Here is a 26,102-nt window from a genome sequence, read left to right as displayed (position 1 = left end):
TAGGTCCTTTGTCATACTATCGGGTGAACTGCCATCTCTCACTATATTGCATAGTTTGGCGTCGTCAGCGAATAACGTTACCTTACCTTGAAGCCCTTGAGTTAGGTCACCTATGAATATGTTGAAAAGGAGCGGGCCCAAGACTGAGCCCTGCGGTACTCCACTGGTCACCTCCGATGTTTTAGAGAGGGTACCGTTAACTACTACCCTCTGAAGTCTGCCACTCAGCCAGTCATTGACCCATGTAGTTAGTGTTTCTCCCAGCCCCATTGATTTCATTTTGCTCAACAGCCTGCGATGCGGGACACACCTGACTGCTTCACCTTCTCTCCCAGAACCACAAAGTCGCTTTTGATACGTTTACAGGGTTATCTGGCAGTATCAGTGCCAACATGGATGAAGAACACTGGATAATAGTCATCATGCTTGATGAGTCTTGGCAATCTCTCCGTAACATCTTGGATTTTGGCACCAGGCAGACAGCATATTTCATGGGTTTGCAGCTGGACGCTTCTCTACCTCTTAGAAGGGAATCTCCAACCACCACTACCTTACGCCTCCTAGTGGTCATGGATCCAGCAATTTTGGCGATTTCAAGCTTTAGTCCTTCCTCTCCCTGGGATGCTTCCTCCACTTCCAGGGCAGCACACTGGTTTTTCAGTTCAAGGGCAGGTGAAGTCACAGTACGAATCTTGCAGGGTTTCGTAATCTGGGTTCAGCTGTCTTCCTTCAGCACAGCCTTGTCTTCCCACTACTGGAGATCTTTGACGCCTCTTGAACCATTTCATCAACGTACGTCTCATTCTCATAGATGCTTCTAAGTCTTGCCATCTCCTCTCTCAGTTCCTTTACTTCCTTCATAAGGGATTCAAGCAGAAGACAGCTTGCGCATGGAACCACTCCCTCTGCCTGGGTAACATTTTCTGTCTGCACAGAGACAGAAGCTGTAACCTGAGCAGCAGCTTTGCTGACCCAATGTTTCCCAGCCACACTGTGGTTGCAGTACTTACAGCTGGAAGAAAAAAGAAAGAACAGAAAAATCCTACCAAAGCAACGCCCTGTTTCTGGTTGGCTGAAGAGCTTAACTTACTTTAAATCGGCCATTAAGTTTTAGTTAAAGAGTTAAGTTCAGCATTTGAAATATGTCAAGAAAATACATGGCTACATTCTATCCCTGTGGCATAGCCAGACAGCCAATTTTGGATGGGCCTGAGCCCAAGGTGGGTGGTCACAAGATTCTCTATCACGGTCTACCCTCACCTCAAAAACATAAATAGTTAAGCTAATGAGGATCCTCAAGCTCTGTCAGCTGAAGGCTTTCTCTAAAGGTGACCAGAAATTCCTTTTACCAAGCCTGGCATGCAGCAGCAACATCCCAAACCAACCAATGCCAGCCAGCATGCTTAGTTGCAAGTGACTCAAGGATGCTATTGCTAACTAGTAGAAGGGAGTTTTAGCCATCTTTAGAGGAGGTCCTCAGCTGAGGATGCTGGAGGATTCCCAGCAGCTATACAGCAAGGGTCAAACCAGTGCTATACATATTAGGGCCCAGGTCAGAAATTAAAGGAGACCCCCCTCTTCTCTCTGTCTCCCCTCTAATTTCCCCACCTGCCATTACCATCATATTGAAGGTACCCTCATCAAATACAGAACAAGGGATCACAAATTAGAAATAAAAATATTTAAGACAAAAAAAATGAACTGGAAACCCTAAGAAGTTAAACTTAGCATGTACTGCAACACAAGAAATAAAAACAGAAATACATTTCCTTTACTACTGAACAAAATACAGACATTTGGAAGGCATATTTACCAAAGCTAACATATTCCATTTAAAATATTCAAAATATAATGCTTTTTTCTATTTTGTTGCCTGGATTTTTTTCCCATCACGTTAGTTTCTGTTCTCTTTTCTGTTTTCGTATCATTTGCTAATTCTCTTTCAAGCGGCTGCTGTCATTTGTCTTTTCTCCTCTCTATTCCTTCACTATATTTACCTCTGGCATACTGATTGCTCCTTTAGCTCTTTCCTCTTTTTCTTTCTTTTCTGCCTGTCAACTCAAATTTCACCCTTTTTACTTTTCAGCTACCTATAAAGTTTCAATCTTCTTTCCCTAATAGCTCTCTCATTCCCCATCTCTCCTTCCCCAGTCCTCTAATCCCTTTTATCTTTAATCTACTCCCCAGTACCATATTTCTACCCTCTGTAACCACTAACCTTTAATTAATTTCCTTGTCACCCCCTTCTGGCCTCGTCCACATAGTTCCACCATTCCCAGTTCTTCCTTTCTCTGCCTTTTTGGCCCAGCATCTGCTCCCTTTTTTTTCCTTTCCCTGCTCTCATAATCTCTCATCTCCCTGTCCCTTCTTTCTTCCCTTCTGTCCTCTCCCCCATGGTCCAGCATTCTCCCTCTTTTCCCTCACTCATCTCTCTCCATCAATCCCTTCTGTTTCTAGATCCAACATCTCCCTCTTTACCTCCTATGTATCTCTCCTTCCCCCCCATATCCAACATCTCTCCTTCCCTCTCTTGTGCCCTAGGTCCAACATCTCTCTTCCTACTCCCTTCATAGTAATATAGTAAATGACAGCAGATAAAGACCTAACAGTCACTTTCATGCAACATATTTCCCTTCCTCTCCTCTACTATCATGTCCAATATTACTCCCTTTCTCCCCATGCACCCTCTCTCTTTCCTCCAGCCCCATATCCAACATTTTCTTCCTCTCTTGACCCTACCCCACGCTATCCCCATCCCCCTCCCCATCTACAAAATGTATCCCTTTCTGGCCCCTCTCCACCCTTTGCTGCATCTCTCCCTTCCTCCCTAGTCCCCTCCATTCAATGCCAAGCAATTTTCCCTTTCTCACCTCCCCATCAGCATCTCCCTATCTGTCCCTCATCCTACTTCATCCATAGGTCTTCTCTTGCCAGCATGGAAGGAAAGGTCAGGGCTCCAGGAGTCCTAGCTGTATCTCTCTTCATGGGTCAGCAGCAATGATTTCCATATATTGCCCGATGCTAACCCAGAAGCCTCCCCTCTGCCATAAATTCCTGTTTCTCTGCCTAGGCGGGACACAGCAGATGAGAGGCTTCCAGGTTAGTAGCAGGCAGCTTGTGGAAATCATTGCCATTGACCCATAACGAGAGGGACACAGCCAGGACCACAGGAGCCCAGCCTGTTCCCTCCACACTGGCACTAGGTTAAGATGCACTGCTGCTGGGCAGAACTGAGCCCAAACTGGGTGGGTCCAAGCCCGCTCCAGCCTACCTGTAGCTACAAGCCCAGCTGTATCCCACTGTAGAGTCTTGAGTGTCCAAATATTCTCAGCTCATAATCCTATATTTTTCAATTATTTATTTATTACCATTTCTATCCCGACCTCTCAGCAGCTCAGAACGGGTTACAAGCCAACATTCACAATAGAAAATATTTTGGACAGTTCAAAGACTATACAGCATGCAACCATGCTGACTGACTTTGTGGATATAATAAACTGAAGTGTTCTTTATTTTTAGACAGCATCACCTCCTCTTTGGTTTAATAAGTGCCAAAAATAAGGCAAAGGGCATGTCATTTATACCAATGGATTACAAAAACAATGGATTTCAGTTACATAAATGATGGACTGTATATTACAACAATGTACATTATATACAAATTCAGAAATTGTCTGGGAAAAAAAAGGAAATTTACTCAATTTTTCTGTCTTGACACATAGAAACGAAAAAAGTATTGCAGTTACTAGGCTAGTCTAATTGAATAGCAAACAGTGATACATTATTATTGGATGGACTTAATGCAGCTGTTTCTAACATTCAAAAGCTATAATCCACTTATTGGGTCATTGAGGAAACCAATTTCTAAATTAACACTTAATAGCATTATATAAGAATCTCATCAGAAAGGTGATTAATAGTTTTATTATTTGCCTCTTTTTATTACTTGAAAACAATTTTTATTGAACAAAGAGAGAAAATAATACAAATATCATGAGGTACAGCATGTGTCCAGGAATTATACAGCAAAAGCCCTGAATATAACATCCCTCCCTACTCCCACCCCCCAACTGTAACTACAAGAATGAAAAATCAACAAGCAATATGGAATACAATGAAAGATCACATAGCCCACATCATCCAAACAGGAAAGTCCGCAACATTATCCAATCAAAAACAAGTTATTCAGGGACCTGGACTCCGATAGGCCCCGAGATACACGAGGCAGGGCCTTCTTCCCTCCCCCCCCCCTCAAAAGTCAGCAGCACAGCAAACAAAACAACAAAAAGAAAATAAAGTTTATAAATTAAAAAATTTAAGAGAGAGACAACTATTAATGAATTAACCTAGTAGCTTAGGTCTAGAGCACTATTACAGAACTGTAGTGGTCATGAAGCAAACCTTCAGGAAATAGTAAAACTACTACTCTAGCTGAGTCCACACACTGAGTCCGCTAAGAAGATCGACTGTCGGCTCTGGGCGGCTTTCCCGCAGAGGAGAGAATCCTGCATTCACCGTGGGCCTCATCTGGGGCAGCCTCCTTGGAGCAGCTGGGGCACGGGCAGTGTGTCTGGGAGGGAATGCATGGATGGGAGAACATCGCAGGGGAGGAGACATAGGCATCCTGGGACTGTCTGCCAAGTCTCTTCCCTGAAGAAGCCCTTTCTGGAAACGTCAATCGCTCCTCCTAAACTTACTTGCTCCACTTCATCACTGACGCTGAAACCGTGGATTGAAGACAAAGTTTTATTTTATTTTTCTTTCCAGCTTATGATTTATCTTTAATCTTATCTATTGTTTTGCCTTTTGTCTTTGTTTTGTTCTATTTCTATCATTTAAATTTCTCCAGAATTCTACTGTTCAACGGCTCCCCCTTCTGCTTCTATTCCTTTCTCTCCTCTCTTCTACCTTCCAAAGTATTTAGATCAATGCTGTCTTGTTAAAATGTTTATTTTATTTTTATTTTTCCTCTAACTCTACTTTTCACTTCTCTATTACCCTCCAGGTACTTTAGTTAGATTGTGAGCCTTCGGGACAGTAAGGGAATTTTTCAAGTACCTTTCTTATTTCTAATCTTAATGTATATTTTCTGTAAACCGCTTAGAACCTAACGGATGTAGCGGTATATAAGAAATAAATTACATTACATTACATTACTATTCCTACTGTCACAACAAAGGAACTTACCTTTTGGAGCAGGAGGTGTAAAGAATCGATTCTGACTGTGGAAAGTCCCTCGTCCACCTCGGTTCCCTGAGAAAGCACCTCGCACAGTAACTTTCTGTGATACTTTAGGTAGCCTCTTTGGAGGTGGTATTCCAACGGGGGGGATCACTTCTTTGCTTTCTGCAGCAACAAAGTCATCCACATGCATGGAAGGTGGTCTGCTTGTGTTCTGCTTTCTCTGACGGAAGAGGTCATGTGGCCGTAAACCCTGCCCAAATCCTCCTCGACCTCGTCCTCTAGGAGGTGGTAGGATGTGTGCTCTCTTAGCAGGTTCAATATAATCAGATTTGCCACTAAAAATGTTAAAATAAATATAGTATGAACACTTTTTTTCTACTGATCTGATCTCTCCAGATCTTTTAACTTTAATTTTTAAAATCTGAAATATAGGTTTAGTAAGAATCTAACAAATCAAACAAGTCAAAAAATTTTTTAAAACAAAATTTTTTGATTTGTTTGATGTGAATGATTATTTGAAGATGCTTGATACAATACTACTTTTCCTATACTGTTGATTCATTTTCCTCTTGAAGAAGCCATCGGGAAACATGTACTGTGTTAAAAAGCTATTAGGGAAACACATACTGTGTAGAGGAAGTCTGTGACTTTTTGGATTAATGGACATTGTTGACTCTTATATGGAATATGATTTGTATTTTTACTTTTTTGGTCTTTTGTTTTTTGACATCAACGGGGAGCACTGAGCACTTTGGACTTGAAGTATTGTGAACTTAAGACGTATCAATTTCTCCAGCTAAAGATAAGTACCCTTCATTTTTGACAATTTGCTTTTTACCTTGTTCAGAAAAAGTGAAAAATCTAGTTTACTGGTAGGCAAGGAGGGGTGCTATGATGTATTTGAGCCTGAGCCGGTAGAGTCCTGAACTCGTATACCAAAAGCTTGTTTTGGCTTTCACGAGCACATTTATATATATTTATTGTTATAGTTGATATGATATAAATTCTCTTTTTGTAAAAGTCTTTAGAAATTTTTGAGAATTTACTAAGGTGTGCTAGTGTTTTTAGCGCGTGCTGAAGATTAGCGCGCAGAAACCCCACGCTAAATGAAAAATACTAACGCAAGCTCTATGGAGGCGTTAGCGTCTAGCGCGTGGGGCATTGTAGCATGCGCTAAAACCGCTAGTGCACCTTAGTAAAAGGAGCCCTTAGTCTTGCTAATATTTTACTCCCATTTTTGAGTACAGTATTTCTGTTTTTCTGCCATAAATTATGAACATAAGATATGCAGGATTGATGGCTTTAACTCTATATAAAAAAAAGATAAATACTGAACTAACTGATACAGTAGCACAGATCTGAGTTTTCCCACACATAAAAACACCACAAAACAGTGTAAGAAACAATGTATATATCTTTCTAACACATTTCTCTACAAATCCTCTACATCCACAAACTTCTTTTATAAAATTATATAGTTAAAATCAAAATCCTCATTAATACGTCTGGTCAGTAACAACATAGGTATTTATTTCAGAAATCAATCTTGTTTGCAAAGGCAGATAATCTCTCCATGTTGAAGGATAGAAGCAACAACAGGCACAGCTGGAAAGGGGAAGAGAGTGGTAAACTGGGAGCTGCTAAAGCCCTGGCTACAGAGGCACTGTTTGCCATAGTTACACAGAAACATGATGGGAGATAAAGGCCAAATGGCCCATCTAGTCTGCCCATCCACAGTAATCATTATCTTTTCCTCTCTCTAAGAAATCCCACATGCCTATCCCATGCCTTCTTGAATTCAGACACAGTCTCTGTCTCTACCACTTCTTCCAGGAGACTGTTCCATGCATCTACCACCCTTTCTGTAAAAAATAATTTCCTTAGATTAATGAGCCTATCACCTCTTAATTTCATCATATGCCCTCTCATTCCATAGCTTCCTTTCAAAATGAAAGACTCAACTCATGCACATTTACGACACGTAGGTATTTAAACGTCTCTATCATATCTCCCCACTCCCGCCTTTCCTCTAAAGTATACATAGTAAATGACAGCAGATAAAGACCTGAATGGTCAATCCAGTCTGCCCATAAGTTATACCCATTAAAAAATACATTATTAAATTAACTTGTCTCTTCTTTGATATTTCTGGGTCATAGACTGTAAAGTCTGATATTGTCCAAGGTTTCAAATGCTGAAGTTGCCGTCCAACCTCAATCCAGCCTATCCAACCATCCTGTTGTTGCAGGATATCTACCATAAAGTCTGGCCAGTAACTTCCTCATGTTCCAAGTTAGTGGAGTTACCATTGATGCCCACCCAAGCCCATCCAACACCGAATCACCATATATGGGACACAGACCTTGCATGTCTGTCCAATAACGGCCTTCATTCTTTAATTTACATCCTTTGATTCTAATCAGAGAACCTCTATTTTTATCCCATGCTTTTTTGAATTCTGTCACCGTTTTCCTCTCCACCACTTCCCTTGGGAGGGCATTCCAGGTATCTACCACCCTCTCTGTGAAGAAGAATTTCCTAACATTGCTCCTAAGTCTTCCTCCCTGTAACCTCAAATTATGCCCTCTAGTTTTACCAGCTTCTATTTCTCTTTGGGAACCTAGGGAAAATGTTTAGCCATAGGTCTTCCAACCTCTCAACCAGCTACTGGTGAATGCCATTCAACAGAGATCAGGATTTGAATAGACTGAAGTAAGGAAAAAGATTTTGAGAGCTTCCTCATACACTTCACAACTAGAGCTACCTTAGGGACCAAGTCTTGCAACAATGTAAAGGACTTCTAAGACCTCTAAGGAGTTAACAATATTGTACCGAGATCCTCTTTTCTGAATAAATAAATCATAGCAGGATCATCTCATAACCCCCCCTACGTCACCGCTCTGAAAATCTCCTCAGGAGAGACAGATATAGCTTTGGCCCACGAAGAAGCCACACTCCTGGTAGAATGCACCATGTTGGAAATAGGAAACTGCTTCCATGAAAGAATGTAGGCTGACGAAATGGATCCATCTGATAATCCTGGCCTTGGAAGTGGGAGCGCCCCACTTAACTGAATGAGTCAGCACAGACAAATGGTCAGAGAGACGAAACTCACGGGTGACTTCCTGAGAATGCAGAACTCTGGGCACATCCAGTTTCTTCAACAGTCAGTCCTATGTCTTGGAACATGTCGGTTGAAAGGCAAGCAAACACACTTCCTGACTGACATGGAAAACTGAAACTACTTTCGGCAGGAAGGAAGGAATGAACCATTGAAGGGGAAACCCCTGCCTCCAAAATACAGAGGAAAGGGTCCCTGCAAGATAAAGCCTGCAATGTCAACACACGATGTGCTGAAGTAATGACGACCAGAAAAATGGTCTTGAGTGTCAAGTCCAAGAGGGAAACATCTTGAAGAGGCTCAAAAGGAGCCTTGAGAAGGTTAGATCATACCAAGTTAAGGTCCCAGGAAGAGAAAGGATGCTTAACTAGCAGTCGGACACAAATAGCCCCCTTAAAGAATCCAGTGACATCAGGATGAGACGCCAAGGAAAACTGACGCTCCTGGGGTATAAAACAGGAACATAAGAATTGCTGCTGCTGGGTCAGACCAGGAGAGCCCAACCACTTGGACCCTAAGAGAAGTCACAGTGAGGCTTTTATCCGACCCAGCCTGAAGAAAGGCAAAAATTAGAGAGATTGGAGCTGAATTAGAGTCCACCTGGTCCTGGACACACCAATTCTGGAAGGCCTTCCACGCCTTAGCGTAAGAAGACACCATTGATGACTTCTTAGACTTCAGAAGAGTAACAATCAGCAGGGCAGAATATGCTCCAAGATTGCACACTCAATAGCCATGACATAAGAGCAAAGTGACCCGGTTTGTCAATAGAGACCAGACCCTGCGAGAGAAGGTCCGGAGAGAAGCTCAGGCTGCAACCTCTGCGCAGACGCATCAGATCTGTGTACCAGGGTCTGCAAAGCCAATCTGGAGCCAAAAGAATGACGCAGCCTGGATGAACCGTGAACCTCCAAATGATCCGGCCGATCATCAGCCAAGGAAGAAAAACATACAGAAGAATCTCCTGAGGCCATGGCTACACCATAGCGTTGAGTCCCGCGCAGCTGGGCTTGGATCTTCGACTGAAGAAGCAATCTGCTTTCTTGTTTCTTGCCGTGCCATGAGATTGAAGCGAGGCTGTCCCCAGTGCCTGAACGTTAGAAACATAGAATATGACGACAGAAAAGGGCCATCGGCCCAACAAGTCTGCCCACTCTAATGACCCTCCCCCCTAAGTTCTTCCTTGAAGTGATCCCGCATGCTTATCCCATTTTTTCTTAAAATCTAGAACGTTGCTGGCCCCAATTACCTGCAGTGGAAGATCATTCCAACGATCAACCACCCTTTCGGTGAAGAAATACTTCCTGGTGTCGCTATGAAATCTCCCACCCCTGATTTTCAACGGATGCCCTCTTGTTGCTGTAGGTCCTTTAAGGAAAAAGATATCCTCCTTCTACCTCAATACGGCCCGTAACATATTTGAACGTCTCAATCATGTCACCCCTCTCTCTGCGTTCCTCGAGTGAGTATAGCTGCAACTTACCCAGACATTCCTCATAAGGGAGATCCTTGAGTCCTGAGATCCTGGTGGCCATTTGCTGAACTGACTCAACTCTCAGCACATCCTTTTGATAATGTGGCCTCCAGAATTGTACACAATATTCCAGATGAGGTCTCACCATGGACCTGTACAACGGTATTACAACTTCGGCTTCCAGCTGATGAAACTTCTACTGATACAACCCAGTATTTCTCTAGCCTTGGATGAAGCTTTCTCCACTTGATTGGCAGTCTTCAAATCTTCACTAATGATCACTCCTAAGTCCCATTCTGCTGCAGTTCTAGCTAAGGTCTCACCATTTAGGGTGTAAGTTCTGCATGGATTTCTTCTGCCAAGGTGCATGACCTTACACTTTTTGGCATTAAAACTTAGTTGCCAAGTTGTGGACCAATGTCCCAGTAAGAGTAGGTCCTGCACCATACTGTTGGGCACTGTGCTTTTGCCCACTATGTTGCATAGTTTAGCGTCATCGGCAAATAATGTAATTTTACCTCGAAGCCCCTGAGCCAGGTCCCTTACAAAGATATTAAATAGGATTGGACCCAAGACCGAGCCCTGCGGCACTCCACTGATCACTTCTGACATTTCGGATTGAGTACCATTTACTATCATCCTTTGAAGTCTACCTCTAAGCCAGTCTTTAACCCATGCAGTCAATGTTTCTCCTAATCCCAACGAACTCATCTTGCTCAATAACCTACGGTGTGAGACACTATCGAAAGCCTTACTGAAGTCCAAGTATACGACGTCCAGGGACTCCCCCATATCTAGCTTTTTCGTTACCCAGTCAAAGAAACTGATTAGATTGGATTGGCAGGACCTTCCCTTTGTAAATCCATGTTGGTGGGGATCTCATAGATTCTTATCGTTCAGGATCGTATCTAATTGGCGTTTGATTAGTGTTTCCATAAGTTTACTCACTATCGATGTGAGACTTACCGGTCTGTAATTTGCAGCCTCTGTCCTTTTTTGTGCAGTGGAATGACGTTAGCTGTTTTCCAGTCCAATGGGACTCTTCCTGTATTTAGGGAAAGATTGAAGAACGCAGATAACGGTTCCGCCAGGACATCTCTCAACTCCCTAAGCACTCTGGGATGTAGTTTATCCGGTCCCATGGCTTTGTTCACTTTGAGCCTTGATAGTTCATGGTAGAAGCTGCTGGTCATAAACTCAAAATTTCGAAACGGGTCTTCTGAGCTTTCCCTTGTCTACAGCTGTGGGCCGGATCCCGGCGACTTGCAGGTAAAGACTGAGTAGAAGTATTCATTTAGTAGTTCGGCTTTATTGGAGTCCGATTCTAAATAGTTCCTGTCTGGTTTCCTAAGGTGCACTATCCCATCTGTGATTCTTTTTCTGTCACTAATATACCTGAAGAAGGATTTATCCCCTTTTTTAATGTTCTTGGCTAGATTCTCTTCCATCCGGAGTTTGGCATCTCTGACTGCTGTTTTGACAGCTCTAGACTTTGCCAGATAGTCTTATTCAGCTTCTGGTCTTTCTGATTGTTTGCAGGAGACAAATGCTCTTTTCTTCTTTTTCACGAGGTCCAAGATCTCCGCAGAGAACCACTGAGGTTTATTGTTCCTCCACCGCTTACTCACTGATTTTATATAGAGGTTGGTTGCTTCGTGTAGGGTAGATTTCAGAGCTGACCACATTACCTCTACATTATCTGATGCTGCCTGGTTTTGCAGCACCCCATAGACAAAATCTCCCATTCTTTTGAAGTTAGTGCCCTTAAAGTTGAGGACTTTGTGGATGTGTTTGATCTAGTGAAACCTTTCCTAAGGTGAAACCATACCATGTTGTGGTCACTGGAGGCCAACGTATCGCCTACCGAAACCTCTGTGACACTATCTCCGTTGGTGAGTACCAGGTCCAGTATCGCCTGATCCCTAGTGGGCTCCAATACCATCTGTTTGAGTTGTGCTCCCTTTATGGAGGTTAGTAGCCTTCTGCTGCTGCTGGTCATAGCGGAAAGTTTGTTCCAGTCTGCATCAGGCATATTGAAGTCCCCCATCAGTACCGTGTCTCCATGCAGAGTGATGGTCTCAATGTCTTCGATTAATTTTATGTCTATGTCTTCCTGTTGTCTTGGAGGTCTGTATACAACATCAAGATACAGGCATTTGTCATTTCCCCTGGCCAGGATCACCCAGAGGAATTCCCCAGTGTACTTGACATCAGCGATTCTGGTAACTTTGATGTCCTCTTTAGTGTTTAGTGCAACCCCTCCTCTTGTTTTGTCCCCTCTGTCTCAACGGAGTAAGTTATATCCTGGTATAGGCATATCCCACCCATGGGAATCTGTGAACCAGGTTTCAGATATTGCCACCACATCTAGGTCGGTGTTCCTCATTTCCGTCTCTAACTCCAGAATTTTATTGCCTAAACTGTGGGCATTAACGTACATAGCCCTCCATACTTTATGCTTCCCAGGTCTCCGTAGAGATTTTCCCGTTTGAGTTAGTGTGACTCCTACAGTACTGTTTGCAATGTGTGTACTTACCTCAGACTCAAAAATGGAGTGGCAACTTACCCCGTCAGGATGGTTACTTAACCACACCAGTATGAGAGTGGGTACCCTCCTCCAACTTACCTAGTTTAAAGCCCTTCAAAGCAGGCGAATTAGTTGGTGTCCAAAGACGTTCTTACCCCTTCTGGTCAGGTGGAGCCTGTCTGGTCCTTGTAATCCTTGAAGTGTCTCTCTATGGTCCAGGAATCCAAAGTTCATCTCTTTGCACCATCCATGTAGCCACTCTTTTGCCCTCTGGATACAATCTCCCCTGGCTCTTCCCTTGCCTCTCACTGGAAGGATCGAGGAGAAGACCACCTGCGCTTCCATCCGCCTAAGCCAAAGTCTTCAGGTATTTTCTCCAGGGTGTTCCTGGCTGTGTCGTTCGTCCCAATGTGGATGAGAAGCATAGGGAAGTGGTCTTGGGGCTTGATAAGTCTTTCTAAGCAGGCGGTCACATCCTGGATCCTGGTTCCTGGCAGAGCTAGGAGATGACGCTCCGCCCAAAGAAAGACGGACTTCTTGAGCCAGAGGAGTGCTCTTGGACCTTCCCTGCCGATTGATGTAGGCTACTGTGGTTGCATTGCCAGAGAAGACCCTGACCGCTTGGCCCTCCAGAGTCTTCTGCAATCTCATCAGAGCTAGCCGAATGGCTCTGAGCTCTAACTGGTTGAAGGACCACTTTTGCTGAGAGGGCATCCAACTCCCCTGAACAGGAGAGTAATTGCAATGGGCTCCCCAGCCCCGAAGGCTGACATTGGACAGCACCATGATCCAGAGGGTAAAGTGCAGCGGTACACCCCCATGAAGCGACTGCAGGAGAAGCAACCAATCCATGCTTGTTCGGCCTTCAGAGTCCAAGGTAGATAGGATTGCAAGGCATCCCTGTGCCAAGTCCAGCAAGAGAGCAAAGCATGCAGAAGAGGATGCCTGTGCACCCTCACCTAAGGAACCACACCTAGTGGGGCAACCAAGGATCCCAGAAATTGAAGATAAACCGATGGAGTCAGCTGCTCTAGGAGAAAAACCTAGGCACACCGGTTCTGCCAGCGGGCTACTGGTAGATAGGTCCATAGCCAAGTCAAAGAGAATTCCCAGGTATTTCAGTTATTGTGTGATTGTCAGATGGCTTTTTTGTTTTGCATGCAAGTAACTCACCACAACAACCATCACCTTAGTGCAGGACCAGGATGCAGTCCAAAAGGCAGAGCTCAGAGTTGGTAATGCTGTTCCAGGACATGAACCCGCAAAAAGTTGCGGTAGGCTGGAATAAAGAAAATGTGCAAATATGCTTCCGTGAGAACCAAAGAGGCAAAAAATTCTCCTGGGGCCACTATTGCAATGACTGAAACCACAGCCTCAATTTGAAAGCATGGAACCTGAGAGCCATATTCACGAGCTGAAGATCTTCTGAGCCTTTCTAGACACGAGAAAGTATGTAGATGTAGAAAGTTTGTCAAACTGAACGGAAAGATCTCCAACCCATGGAAAGCCATCTGTGCCGTGCCACAGGGCTCCCCACTCTCCCCCATCCTATTCAATCTCTTCATGAGCTCTCTCAGTTTGAAGACGAGAGCATATTATCCTACACAGATGACATTTTTCTCCTTATTCCCATAACCAACAATCACTCGGACATCACCAACAAAGTCTCACATAATACAGAAAGAATCCAAATCTGGGCGACTACTAAGAAACTAAAATTAAACTCAACTAAAACCAAAGTTCTATACTTTCACACACCCCAACAGACGGCACCAACAAGCATCACTCTTTGATCGGGCAAGACTCTCCCTATAGAAGAATCCTCCAAAATCCTAGGTTGCATCCTGGACTCCACACTTACCATGGAACCACAAATCTCCAGTCTCCAAAAGAAATCCCTCTATACCTTGAGACAACTAAGGCTAATCAGACCATACTTTCACCAATACCACTTTGCCTCAGTTGTACAACTGATGATGCTACCACAACTGGACTACTGCAATTCCATCTACATGGGAATCAACACCACTCTGATTCACAAAATACAACTCATCCAAAACACCGCTGTCAGACTAATCTTCAACCTGAGAAAATATGACTCGATTACAGACTTCATCAGGCAACTGCACTGGCTACCTATCCCATCACGAATAACCTTCAAAACTGCATGCATCATTCACCGTATACTTTACGGAAACTCTGCGGCTCCTCTCATCCAACTCTTCTCCAAGGCATGGTCTACTTCCCACAGAACCCTCAACAGAATACTTCTAAATCTCCCTTCCACAAAAAATCTGCAACACAAATGTGTTTTCCACTCCATGCTCACATTTCTAGGCGTAAAAACTTGGAATGACCTTACTGAAATGACCAGGACTGAACCTAACTACACCATATTTCGGAAGAAACTGAAAACTCATCTATTTGACACTTAATCACCTGTATCCTCTCCTCCCCTCCACCCCTCTTCCTACCCCCTCCTACCCTTCTCTTCCCCCACCCCTCCTCTCCCTTCTCCTTCCTCGCCTCCCTCTTTAAGTTGCATTGAGCCTACTAGGTATGAGCGACACAGAAATAGAAGATTAGATTAGAGTACCTGCCTGAGCCCAAGAGTTCACACGACCCCAGCTCTAAGCTTGAATATCCTGCCTGTGCTGAAATGTGGTTGGAATCTTGAGCACTGTGATCGGGTGACCTGCAAGAGAGTCCATGAACCAATCTGGCTGAGGCCGGGCAGGGAAAATTCCAGCTTGTAGCCCGACTGAAGAAAATCCAAGACTCACTTGTCAAACATAATGCGCATCTAGGTGGAAAAACTGACTTAGAGCAGGTTCATAGACAAAACCGCGGAAGACAAAGGCGCGCGCCGACAACTGAGCGCAGCGCGGAGGCGCACGCCAAAGAAAATGACAGTTTTTAGGGGCTCCGATGAGGGGTTTTGTTGGGGAGCCCCCTCACTTTACTTAATACAGATCGCGGCGGCATTGTGGGTGGTTTGGGGGGGGGTTGTAACCCCCCTCATTATACTGTAAACTTAACTTTTTCCTTGTTTTTAGGGAAAAAGTGAAGTTTTCAGTAAAATGTGGGGGGTTACAACCCCCCAAACCCCCCACAACGCGGCGCGATCTGTATAAAGTAAAGTGTGTGGGGGGGGGGGTTCCCCCCTACACACCCCCGTTGGGGCCCCTAAAAACAGTTATTTTCTTCGGCTCGCGCCTCCGCACTGCGCTCAGTTGTCAGCGCGCGCCTTTGTCTTCTGCGGTTTTGACCTGACACCCTTAGAGCCAGCTCCCTATCTGGAGAGTGAGGAGTAGTGGTCGTGGCCAGTAGGGGGTGATGTTTAAGGGACGGTAATGGAATGGATATCAGAACATGATAGTGCACTCTTTGTTTTCTATCTGCCAACCAGTTTTTGATCCACGTGTGTATTTCACCCTCAATCCCATGGCTCGCAATTTTTTGAAGTAGTCATTCATGCGGGACCTTGTGAAACGCCTTCTGAAAATCCAGATATATAATGTCGACCGGGTCACCTTTGTCTATCTGCCTGTTAACTCCCTCGAAAAAGTGCAGCAAGTTTGTCAAGCAAGATCTTCCTTTGCTGAAGCCGTGCTGGCTGGTTCTCATCAGATTGTGTCCGTTAAGGAAAAGAATGTGCTGTGTGAAGCCCTTTTTCCTGAGGAAACAATTTGAATGTGAAACAAGACTCATTTTAAAGAAAGGTTTGTTTTGTTTTTGTTTCTTTATTTTCCATTGGCTGTGAGTACTCTCTAGGAAATCTACAAACATTGTGCTGGGTTTCCTTTGGGCGTGGCTGAAGAACTGTTTGCTTGTGGGATCAAGTGTGTGGTACAACTGAAGTTGGCTCCTGTAAGAACTCTGTGTAAGACTGTGTAGAAGCATGGCCTTTACTGGACTTGCTGTGGGCTTCCAGCTGTTGAGAGACCGGAGTGTGTGCAACTGGAGCTGAGACAGTTCCTGAACCGACCTGGAGGACCCACTACTACTTTTTTTTCCCAGCTAAGTACTTGGCATTTTTTGTTTTTTGATATTTTTGTGTTTTTGTTTTGTGCACTTTTTTGTTTAACTTTGTGGCACACCGCTGTGTGACTGTACACTGGTGATTGATTATACCATACTCTACAGTTGGGTGGGGTTCAGGTTCTTCTCGGACTATGTCTGATTTTTTTACTGAATTTCCCTAACATGTAAGAGGAGCCAATGATTAAGGACATGTTGCCTTATTGGCTAAAAGTACCTGACTTGTAATTATATATTCAGTAAGTGTGTCTGAGGCTCGTTTTGATTAAGTTGTTGTGTACAGTGACAGTTCACAGAGTAGTGACTTTTTTGTCTATTTAGTATATACCATAACAGCTAATGGTCTCACATTAAGAATTAACTTGTATTACAACTATGAATTTAAAAACTTATTTTGAAAGATCAATAGAGTTGGTAACCAGATTCTGACTATCACCAAAGCCACTATAATTTGAGATGCAAAAACGTTAGAAATCCTCGATTACCCTCGGAAAGAAATTGAATGATATTTAAAGCACGGAAGAGAGAAATATAACGGACCTACTATTTGGCCTGGCTTAATTAATGCAAGATTGGCACAAAAAGAAGTTGGAAAACGTACATTTGCAGAACAGCAAATAGTAAATTTCCCCTTCCTTTGTTTGCAGACTCAGAAACATTTGTGTTTGGATGCAATGAGGAAGAACATGGCTGACAAAGGCTTCTTACAGTGTCAAGGACTACGTATGTGGTTTGTCTCTCTCTGGGGCATCTGGAAAGAGGTATTTAGGGGTGTATATGTGGGAATTGGATTACTGAGGGGGTTCATTTCTCCCTTCCCTAGGCCCAGTTTTAAAAAGAGCTTTGGGATGGCCTCCTCTTCCTTCCTCCCTCCTGCATCCAAGTAACTTAACTGAACAAGGTATAAGAGTTCAATAATATATCTTACCTTGAAGTTATGAAGGTCTCATGTTTATGCTTGCCAAGTTTGAACCCTTTTGTGGTTTTTGTTCGTCCAGGAGAAGAAGGTTCTGACAAAAATGATCTCTCGAGTTCTGTCTTTAGGTCAAAGTCACTACAACATTTCTCCGACAGTTCAATCAAATCTACTTTTACCTACAAGAACAAGAAATAATTTTAACAGAAAGCACAACCCAAAGAAATGCCATCAATGTAAAGTTTGTAAACCAAAATTGTAAAGCATACATGATAGGTCAGCTTTAATGAAATTATTAGTTTTTATACTTGGGGTGGGATTTAGTTATTGATAACCAAAAATCTGGATGGCTGAGATTTTTGAGGGGGGCTACAGTGCAGGCTGTCAGGTGGATTCTGAAGTGGTTAATTTCAAGTTATGTTATTTTATTGTAATGTAATCTCTGCTTTGTTTTAAATTAGGGACCATGGGGGGAAAATTCAAGATGGCGTCTCAGTAGGACAGACACTGTGAAACTCCGAGTTCAGGGAACTTTTCTTTAGTAAAAATTGTGCTTTGCAATAGCGATTAGATAATTAAAAGGAAGGACTTACCCATCTGAGTCCTCTCTAATTCCCCTTTCCACCATTGAACGATTTGTGACCCGCATGACACGATCCTCCGGAATGGGTGCTGGTGAAGAGGCGGCCTTACCCGGGCTCGATACTACACTGAGCCTGAAGGAGAGACTTCCATCCATGGATCCAGGCAATGAGGTGCACACTGAGCTCTCGATGAGCCCGCAGGGAGAGGGAAACCCTGTGGATTTCTCGTCACCAGAGGGGAGTGCTCAAGGCCAGAGAGGAGACGCTGATGCATGGAGCACCAGTATGGGAGCCGAGTCTGAGTTCTACTTGGAGACCGAAGGTACTGTGGGTGGTGCACGGCCCCGAGAGGATACCAGGTCTGTGGAAGATGGTCAGGAGCAGAATACTAGTGAGCACAGTATGTCTCTTATGGTAAAACCTGCTCATGTCACTCTTGACTCCAGCTGGGATGCTATTGCGTGCTTGGAGAAGATTTTCACTGGTAACAAAGTTTTGGTAGATAATTCTTTGCAAGATATTAAAACCAGAATTACCACCCAGGAAGTGAAACACTTTTGAGTTAGAGAAAAAAATGGAGGACACCCAGCAAGAACTTAAAGAACGTTAGACTAACATACTGACTTTTAGTCAGGGGTTAGTGGGACTGAGAAACAAAGTTGAAAATATGGAGAATTATACCCGTCGGTTGAATCTACGTTTTATTAACTTTCCTCAATCCGAGAATATAGCTCTCATTGAACTGCTTAAGAAATACCTGATGGAAGTTCTGGGGGTTCCTAAGGAAGCGGTACCTCCATTCTCCAGAGTTTACTTTGTTCTGACGAAAAATCAACAACCTCAAGCCCAGAGAGATTTGTCCCTGGATAGTTTGAATGTCACTCAGTTATTGGAAACATCTTTAGCGGAAGAGAGCATGAGATCTACGCTCCTGATGACATTTGTTTTTGAGTCTGATAAAGACTGGGTGTTGAGGCTGTATTTTTGAAATAATGAAAAATTGTTTTGGGGAGAAAAAGTGTGGGTATTTCCTGATATCTGTGTAGATACACAGGAAAAAAGAAAGCAGTTCTTGTTGTTACGCCCTCAGGTATTATCCCCTGGGAACTCATTTCTTCTTACGTTTTCCATATAAATGTTTAATTTTGTATGAATCAAATAGGTATCTTTTCTTTGATCCCAAGCAATTAAAGGCTTTTCTTGAAATTAAGCGAAAGATACAGGTCCACGTTAGGGATCCATGGGAAGAAATAGGAGATTAGCCTAAAGAGGAAGGAAGTTTAATTTAATTTTTAGTCCTATCTGAGATGTCGTCAATTGTTTAGAGTACTTCTTAATTTCATTGTGTCTCTTTTTCCTTATAATTTTCTCCCCCGCTACTTCAGGACTTACAGGGGATTTAGCTATATGACTATTTATGATACATGTTTTTCATGATTTTATGTTTGTATTATAATTTGTATGTAATAGCTATTTTCTGTTTCCTGAGGCATGTAATATATTTTTAATTAAAATTGAATAAAGAAAGAAAGAAGAAAAAAAAAAAAAAGAGGAAGCGAGGCCTTAGGTATCTGAGCCAATCAGGGGCTTAGGCTCCTCCCTGTGTATCCCAGGAATTGTAACAGATTGAAATTGAGTGTCCAGAAAATGAAGGTTATATGTTTTGTTCGTTCATTGGGATATGCTCTTCCTGATAAAATTGACTTAGACACTACTGTTGCAATATACACAGAGGTAAAATATTTAGGGGTTCTACTGGATTCTTGTCTGATGTTCAGGGGGCATGTATGTGTAGTAGTAAAAAAGGTATTTTTAAAATTGCGTCTGTTGAACAGTTTGCACTTATACTTGTTTGCCTTTATGTTTAGGATGGTCTTGAAGAGTGTGGTATTATCATGCTTAAATTACTGCAATTTGATGCTTCTGGGCTTACCTGCATCAGTACTGAGAGGGCTGCAGGTAGCCCAGAGTGCGATTGTTTGAAATTTGTTTCAACTAAGAAAGAGTGATCATATGACAGAATGCTATATATCTTTGTATTGGCTAAAATTAGAACATTGAATCCTTTATAAATTACTGGTCATGGTGCATCTTTGTATATACAATAAGGCTCCAAAACATTTGATGGATATCATTCTGCCATATGAACCACGATGACCTACATATTCCGACAGTGAAACAGCTGCGGCTAACCATGTCTAGAGCTAGCATATTTTCATGTGTGGGTCCTCGTGAGTAGAATAAACGGCCGGGATATTTACGACAGCAATCTAGTTTGAGTAGTTTTAAGAAAATTTTAAAAAACATCTCTTCTGAAAGATGAAATATGGGACATGATTTATAGTTTTTTTGATGCGAAGCGCTGGTAGCCTCTTTGTAATTTTAGGAGGCTTTACATTATTATTATGTTATACTGATGTTTGATTTATTGTATTGTATGTGATTGTTTGTGTATGTACTTTACTATGACCCGCCTTGGGAAAGGCGGGGTATAAATAAAGAAATACAAATACTCTAGTCCACAGTTCTTCAGCTACTGGTCCGCAGAAAATTCCTGCCGGTCCACACAGGACCAGCGAGATCAACATCTTCAATTTCTTGCCGGTCCGCGCAGAACCGGCAAGATCGAGGAGCTGTAGTTGCACAGGGCCAGAGAGATAATGGGGAGCCTCAGACTGTGCTTTCTCCCTTCCCAGCGGCTCTCCTTACAAGCGCAGCGATTCAGGAAGGAAGCCTTGGAGCTTTTGCTGAGTCGGGCCGCCTCTGATGATGCAACTTCTGCTTTCCTCAAAGGCGGTGCGACCCAAAAAAGGACCCGAGGCTGCCTTACTGAATCGCAGCGTTAGCAAGTAAGGAGAGTTGCTGGGAGGGGAGAAAGCTGCTGGGCATGGTGAAACAAAAAGGGACAGCTGCTACTGGACCTGGAGAGGGAGAAGGAGAGATGCTGCTGGGAGGGGAGAAGGGAAAGGAGTCTGGGAAGCTGCTGGGCAAGTGGAAAAAGGGACAGCTGCTACTGGACCTGGAGAAGGAGAGATGCTGCTGGGAGGGGAGGAGGGAAAGGAGTCTGGGAAGCTGCTGGGCATGGTGAAAAATTAAAGGGACAACTGCTACTGGACCTGGAGAGGGAGAAGGAGAGATGCTGCTGGGAGGGGAGGAGGGAAAGGAGTCTGGGAAGCTGCTTGGCAAATGGAAAAAGGGACAGCTGCTACTGGACCTGGAGAGGGAGAAGGAGAGATGCTGCTGGGAGGGGAGGAGGGAAAGGTGTCTGGGAAGCTGCTGGGCAAGGGGAAAAAAGGGACAGCTGCTACTGGACCTGGAGGGATGGAGAAGGAGAGATGCTGCTGGGATGGGAGGAGGGAAAGGAAAGGGAAGAGAGTTACCTTTGGACAGGGGGAGGAGGGAAGGGAGAAGAAAAAAGGAAGGAAACGGCTTTCAGGGAGATTAGAGGAGGGAAAGGGGAGAGACAGGAATGAGATGGGAAGGGGGCTCAGCAGAGAAATTGAGAGGGACAAAGATGCTAGATTTGGTGTAGGAGAGATAAAAATGAAGAGAGCAGTGAAGCTGGAATGAATCGTGTAAAAAGGAGAGAGGGGCATAGGCTGGATGGAAAGGGGAGGGGACATAGAAAGAAGACAAATACCATATGGAAGGGGCAGATGCTGGATTGAAGAGACAGAGAGGGCAGACGCTGGAAGGAAAAGAGTGAAAAGAAGATGAAAGCAGAAACCAGAGACAACAAAAGGTAGAAACAAATAATTTTATTTCTATTTTGTGATTAGAATATATCAGATTTGAAATATATATCCTGCTAGAGCTGGTGTTAGACATAACTGGGGACTGCAAAGTCCAGGCAGTGGCTTAGGGCTCTCTCTGACCAGGGGGGTAGTTGCCCTAGTTGCACTCCCCTAACCCTATTCCTGCTATGTGTGACTGCGGTATTCTGTTAGCATGATATTTCTGTGTAGCATTCTATAATAATTTGGCTTATTCAGTTTTCTTGATAGTAGAGGGGATATATGTGAAGGGGAGGGGAGACAGGGGTTTTGTTGATCCTTGCTCTGTATTATTTGTATTTATAAAATGACAATTGTACAGAATATTGTTTCTTTTTATACTTTAATAAAATGCATTCAGTATAAAATCATAACTGAAGCTTGTGCGGATGGGATCAGATGGTTTGCGAGGACCGAGCTCGCGGAGACGGGCGGAAACGGGGTTTTAAAATTTCAGTCCTAGTAATTTGCCGGTCCACAAAATAATTTTTTTTCCCCCGCCGGTCCATAGGTGTAAAAAGATTGAAGAACACTGCTCTAGTTCAAGACAAGTGGAATGTAACATAGCAGTCCCGTAAAGTCAGAGTGGGTCTGATGAGCCTGCTGCTGAAACAGAGGAACCAAAAGCAGCATCCTGCTTGGCCGCCATATCGATTCTGTAAAACCTCGTAGAAATATGCAAGGAGGACCAGGTAGCAGCTCTGCAAATCTCAAGAGAAGTCGCCAACGACTCTGCCCACAAGGAGGAATAGCCTCTAGTAGAATGAGCCTTCACAGAAAGAGGAGGCTTCTTTCTTGCAACAATATAGGCAGATGAAATAGCCATATGGATCCATTTCGAAATGGTGGCTTTCAAAGCTGGCTTGCCCTTATGGGCATGATCCACTAGTACGAACAGGTTGTCGGAAACCCAAAACTTATTCATGACCTCCAAGTACTGCAACAAAAGTCTGGGCATGCTCTTTCAAACCCGAGGGAGAAAAGGTAGGCAGCTGGACCTCCTAGTTGATGTGGAAACTAGAGACCATCATCAGGAGAAAGAAAGAAACAGTGTGCAGAAAGACGCAGGAATCCGTAACCTGAAGAAAGGGATCTCTGCAGGATAAAGCCTGAAGCTCGGAAACCCTGTGGTCACCATAAAAACTGTCTTTTAACAGTAAGATCCATTAAGGACGCCTGCTCCAGAGGCTCATAGGGCGGATGAGACAGTGATCGGAGAACTAGATTGAGATTCCATATCGGACAAGGTAGCCACAGTGGGGGCTGAAGACTCAATGCACCTCCAAGAAACCGGACAATGTCCGGATAAGTGGCCAAAAAGTCTCTTATAGGCTTAGGACCCAAACAAGAAACACAAGCAATCTAAACCATCAGCGAGCCGATGGCCAGGCCCTATTCTAGCCTGTCTTGAAGGAACGTGAGAATCAGAGGTACCAACAACTAAGTTGGATCCTCGTGCATCTGGACACGTCATGATTGATAATATCTCCAAGCCCTTGCATAGGTTGTCACAGTTCACTTCTTTTTGCTGAGCATGAGAGTAGCTATCACGCCCAAACAATAGTCTCTGCGGACTAAAGCTGCATGCTCAAGAACCATGCCGTAAGACCATAGTGGTCTGGATCCTGGAGCATAATTGGGCCCTGCGTAAGGAGATGAAGATAGCAGAGAAGACTGAGCCGCTGATCAAGCTGCAAATTAATCAGGTCAGCATACCACTGTCGTCTCGACAAGTCGGGCGCCATAGAAGGGTATAGATAGAGGATTACTTTTCCTGTACCGGATGGGCCACCGCGTGAGCAGACTGCTGGGCATGAAGGACCTCTGGTCTGACCTAGCAGAGACACTGCTTATGTTCTTATCCAACTTCTGTGCTTCTTGTTCCATCTTAGCAGATGGCCTATCATAGGCCATAGAGGGAGGACATAAAGAATACCCTCAAGTGGCCAAAGTTGCACCAGTACATCTAAGCCTTCGCTTCCTTGCTCATGATGACAGCTGTAGAACTGATCCACTTTCTTGTTGGCTGCCAACGCTATAAGGTCAAATGTTGCATGACCCCACTGCTCTACTACGCAGCTGAAGGATCTTTGGGACAGGAACCATTCCCCCAGATTCATAGTCTGACAGCTGAGATAATCTGCCTGAACGTTGTCCACTCCTGCTACAAGTTGGTTTTCCACTCGCAGAAAGAGAAGCTGAGCTTCCTTGTGCAGAGAAGTACCCTGGCGATTGACATAGGCCACTGCTGTGGCACTGTCTGAGAAGACATGCACTACCTGATTCCAGAGAAGACACTCGAAGTGCAGGAGGGCCAGCCAAATAGCCTGAAGCTCCAGGCGATTGATTGACCACTTTCTCTGGGACGGGACAACTGGCCCTGAACCAGACTGTCCAAGCAAAGAGCACCCCAGCCGTAAAGGCTGGCATCTAATCTAATCTTCCATTTTTGAGTTGCACATACCTATACAGGCTCAAGGTGACAGATCAAAGAGGAAGGGAAAGTTGTAGGGGAAGGAAGTATGGAGAAGCAAGAGGAGGGACACAGATGTAGGGGGTGCTATACAAAAACTAAGACAGTTAATTGTCAAAGAGGCGAGTCTTCAGGTTTTTCTGAATGTGGTGTGGTTTGTATAACTTCAGGTAGGTCATTCCAGGTTTTTACACCCAAATAAGTTAGCATAGAGTAGAACATTCACTTATAGTGAAGGTATTTTGTGGATGGCAGGTTCAGTTGGATTCTGTCAAGGATTCTTTTTGATGTTGACCACACAGTAGAGATAGACTGTGAGCCCACCGGGACAGGAAGGGAAAAATGCTTGAGTACCTGATTAAGTTCATGTAAACCGTTCTGAGCTCCCCTGGGAGAACGGTATAGAAAACTGAATAAATAATTGGATGAGAAGGGCTGCTGAGCTTCCATATAGAACCTGGTGCAGGATACATGACGATTTGAGAATTATTTGGGATGATATTGGGAGCCAACACCATCCTCGACCCCTGCCCGTCCAGCCTCCTACTATCTGCCGGAGACGCCATGGCAGAATCCATCCTCCCCATTATTAACACCTCTCTAACTACTGGAACTGTCCCCCTCAGCTGGAAATCAGCTATTATCAAGCCCACTCTCAAAAAACCCTCCCTTGATCCTAACGAACCTGGCAACTATCGCCCAGTCTCCAACCTCCCAATTGTCTCCAAACTCCTTGAACGACTTGTGCTCCACCGCCTACACCCTTTCATTGAAGAACAAGCTGCCCTATCCCCAGCCCAATCCGGCTTCCGTAAAGGCCACAGCACAGAATCAGCACTCCTTGATATCATCGACGACAGCTGGTCAATACTCGACAAAGGCAATGACGCCCTACTAGTCCTACTTGACCTTAGCGCTGCCTTCGACACAGTTGACCACCACCTACTCACATCTAGACTCCACGACCTCGGAATCAGAGACACAGCCCTCCAATGGTTCACCTCCTTCCTTCACCAAAGGACCCAAACTGTCCTACTAGGGACACATAAATCTAACCCTAAACCTATCAAATATGGTGTTCCTCAAGGCGCCCTTCTATCCCCCCTTCTATTCAACCTCTACATCAAACCCGTCATCGATATAGCGCAAAAATACAAAATCAAAATCCACTCTTATGCAGATGACATCCAACTGCTCCTCCCCTTAGGCGAAAACCGGCCATCCCAAATTGCCAACCTCGAACTCTGCCTCACTGACATGAAAACTTGGATGTCAAACAACAAGCTTCAACTTAACGCCTCCAAAACCGAACTCCTATGGATCAGAAACAAAAACACCAAATACCTACGACCTACACTAACATGGGATTCCACTCTACTAACAGCAACAGATCAAGTTCGCAGCCTAGGAGTAACCCTAGACGGACACCTATCCCTATCTGCCCACATATCCCAAGTAGTCTCCACCTCCTTCTACTACCTTCGCCAACTGAAAAGGATTAAACCCTACATCTCCACACCAGACCTCGCCCAACTCCTATACGCATATGTCCTCTCCAGAATGGATTATTGTAACTCCCTATTTAATGGACTAACCAAAAATAATATCAAACGCCTCCAACGGGTCCAAAATGCAGCCATCCGCCTCCTACACAACCTCAACTACCACGATTCCATCTCCCCGGCACTCCATGCTGAACACTGGCTCCCAATTAGCCAACGCTGTACTTTCAAAGCCCTGACAATTGCCCACAAGAGAATTTATTCCACCACCCCCTCCTACATAAAATCCAAGCTACCCATCTACAACCCCACTCGCACCCTCCGCTCAAAGTCAGAGACACGCCTATGCACCCCCCCCGGAAGATCCCTGCTCACAGAAACAGCCCACAAACGATCCTACAGCCACTTCATTCCACACCTTTGGAACCAACTCCCCCCCCAACTTAGACAACAGAACTCATTATTAACTTTCAGGAAATCGGTAAAGACCCTCCTCTTCAACTAAAG

The 26,102-nt window shown here is 44.2% G+C and overlaps 1 protein-coding gene across 5 annotated transcripts in view; it reads right to left on the bottom strand.

Moving 5' to 3' along the window:
- VIRMA (vir like m6A methyltransferase associated) overlaps positions 1-26,102 on the bottom strand; it is a 354,442-nt gene that overhangs the window by 15,213 nt on the left and 313,127 nt on the right. For all 5 annotated transcript variants that reach the window (XM_033933183.1, XM_033933184.1, XM_033933185.1 and 2 more), the window contains 2 exons: positions 17,276-17,442; positions 5,188-5,519 (listed from right to left, as the gene is read on the bottom strand). In XM_033933183.1, coding sequence (XP_033789074.1) covers positions 5,188-5,519; positions 17,276-17,442 — 499 coding nt within the window. The remainder of the gene's footprint in view (positions 1-5,187; positions 5,520-17,275; positions 17,443-26,102) is intronic.

The sequence above is a fragment of the Geotrypetes seraphini genome, chromosome 2, assembly GCF_902459505.1.
Source record: "Geotrypetes seraphini chromosome 2, aGeoSer1.1, whole genome shotgun sequence".
Lineage (NCBI taxonomy): Eukaryota > Metazoa > Chordata > Amphibia > Gymnophiona > Dermophiidae > Geotrypetes > Geotrypetes seraphini.
This window is presented reverse-complemented; position numbering and strand designations above follow the sequence as displayed.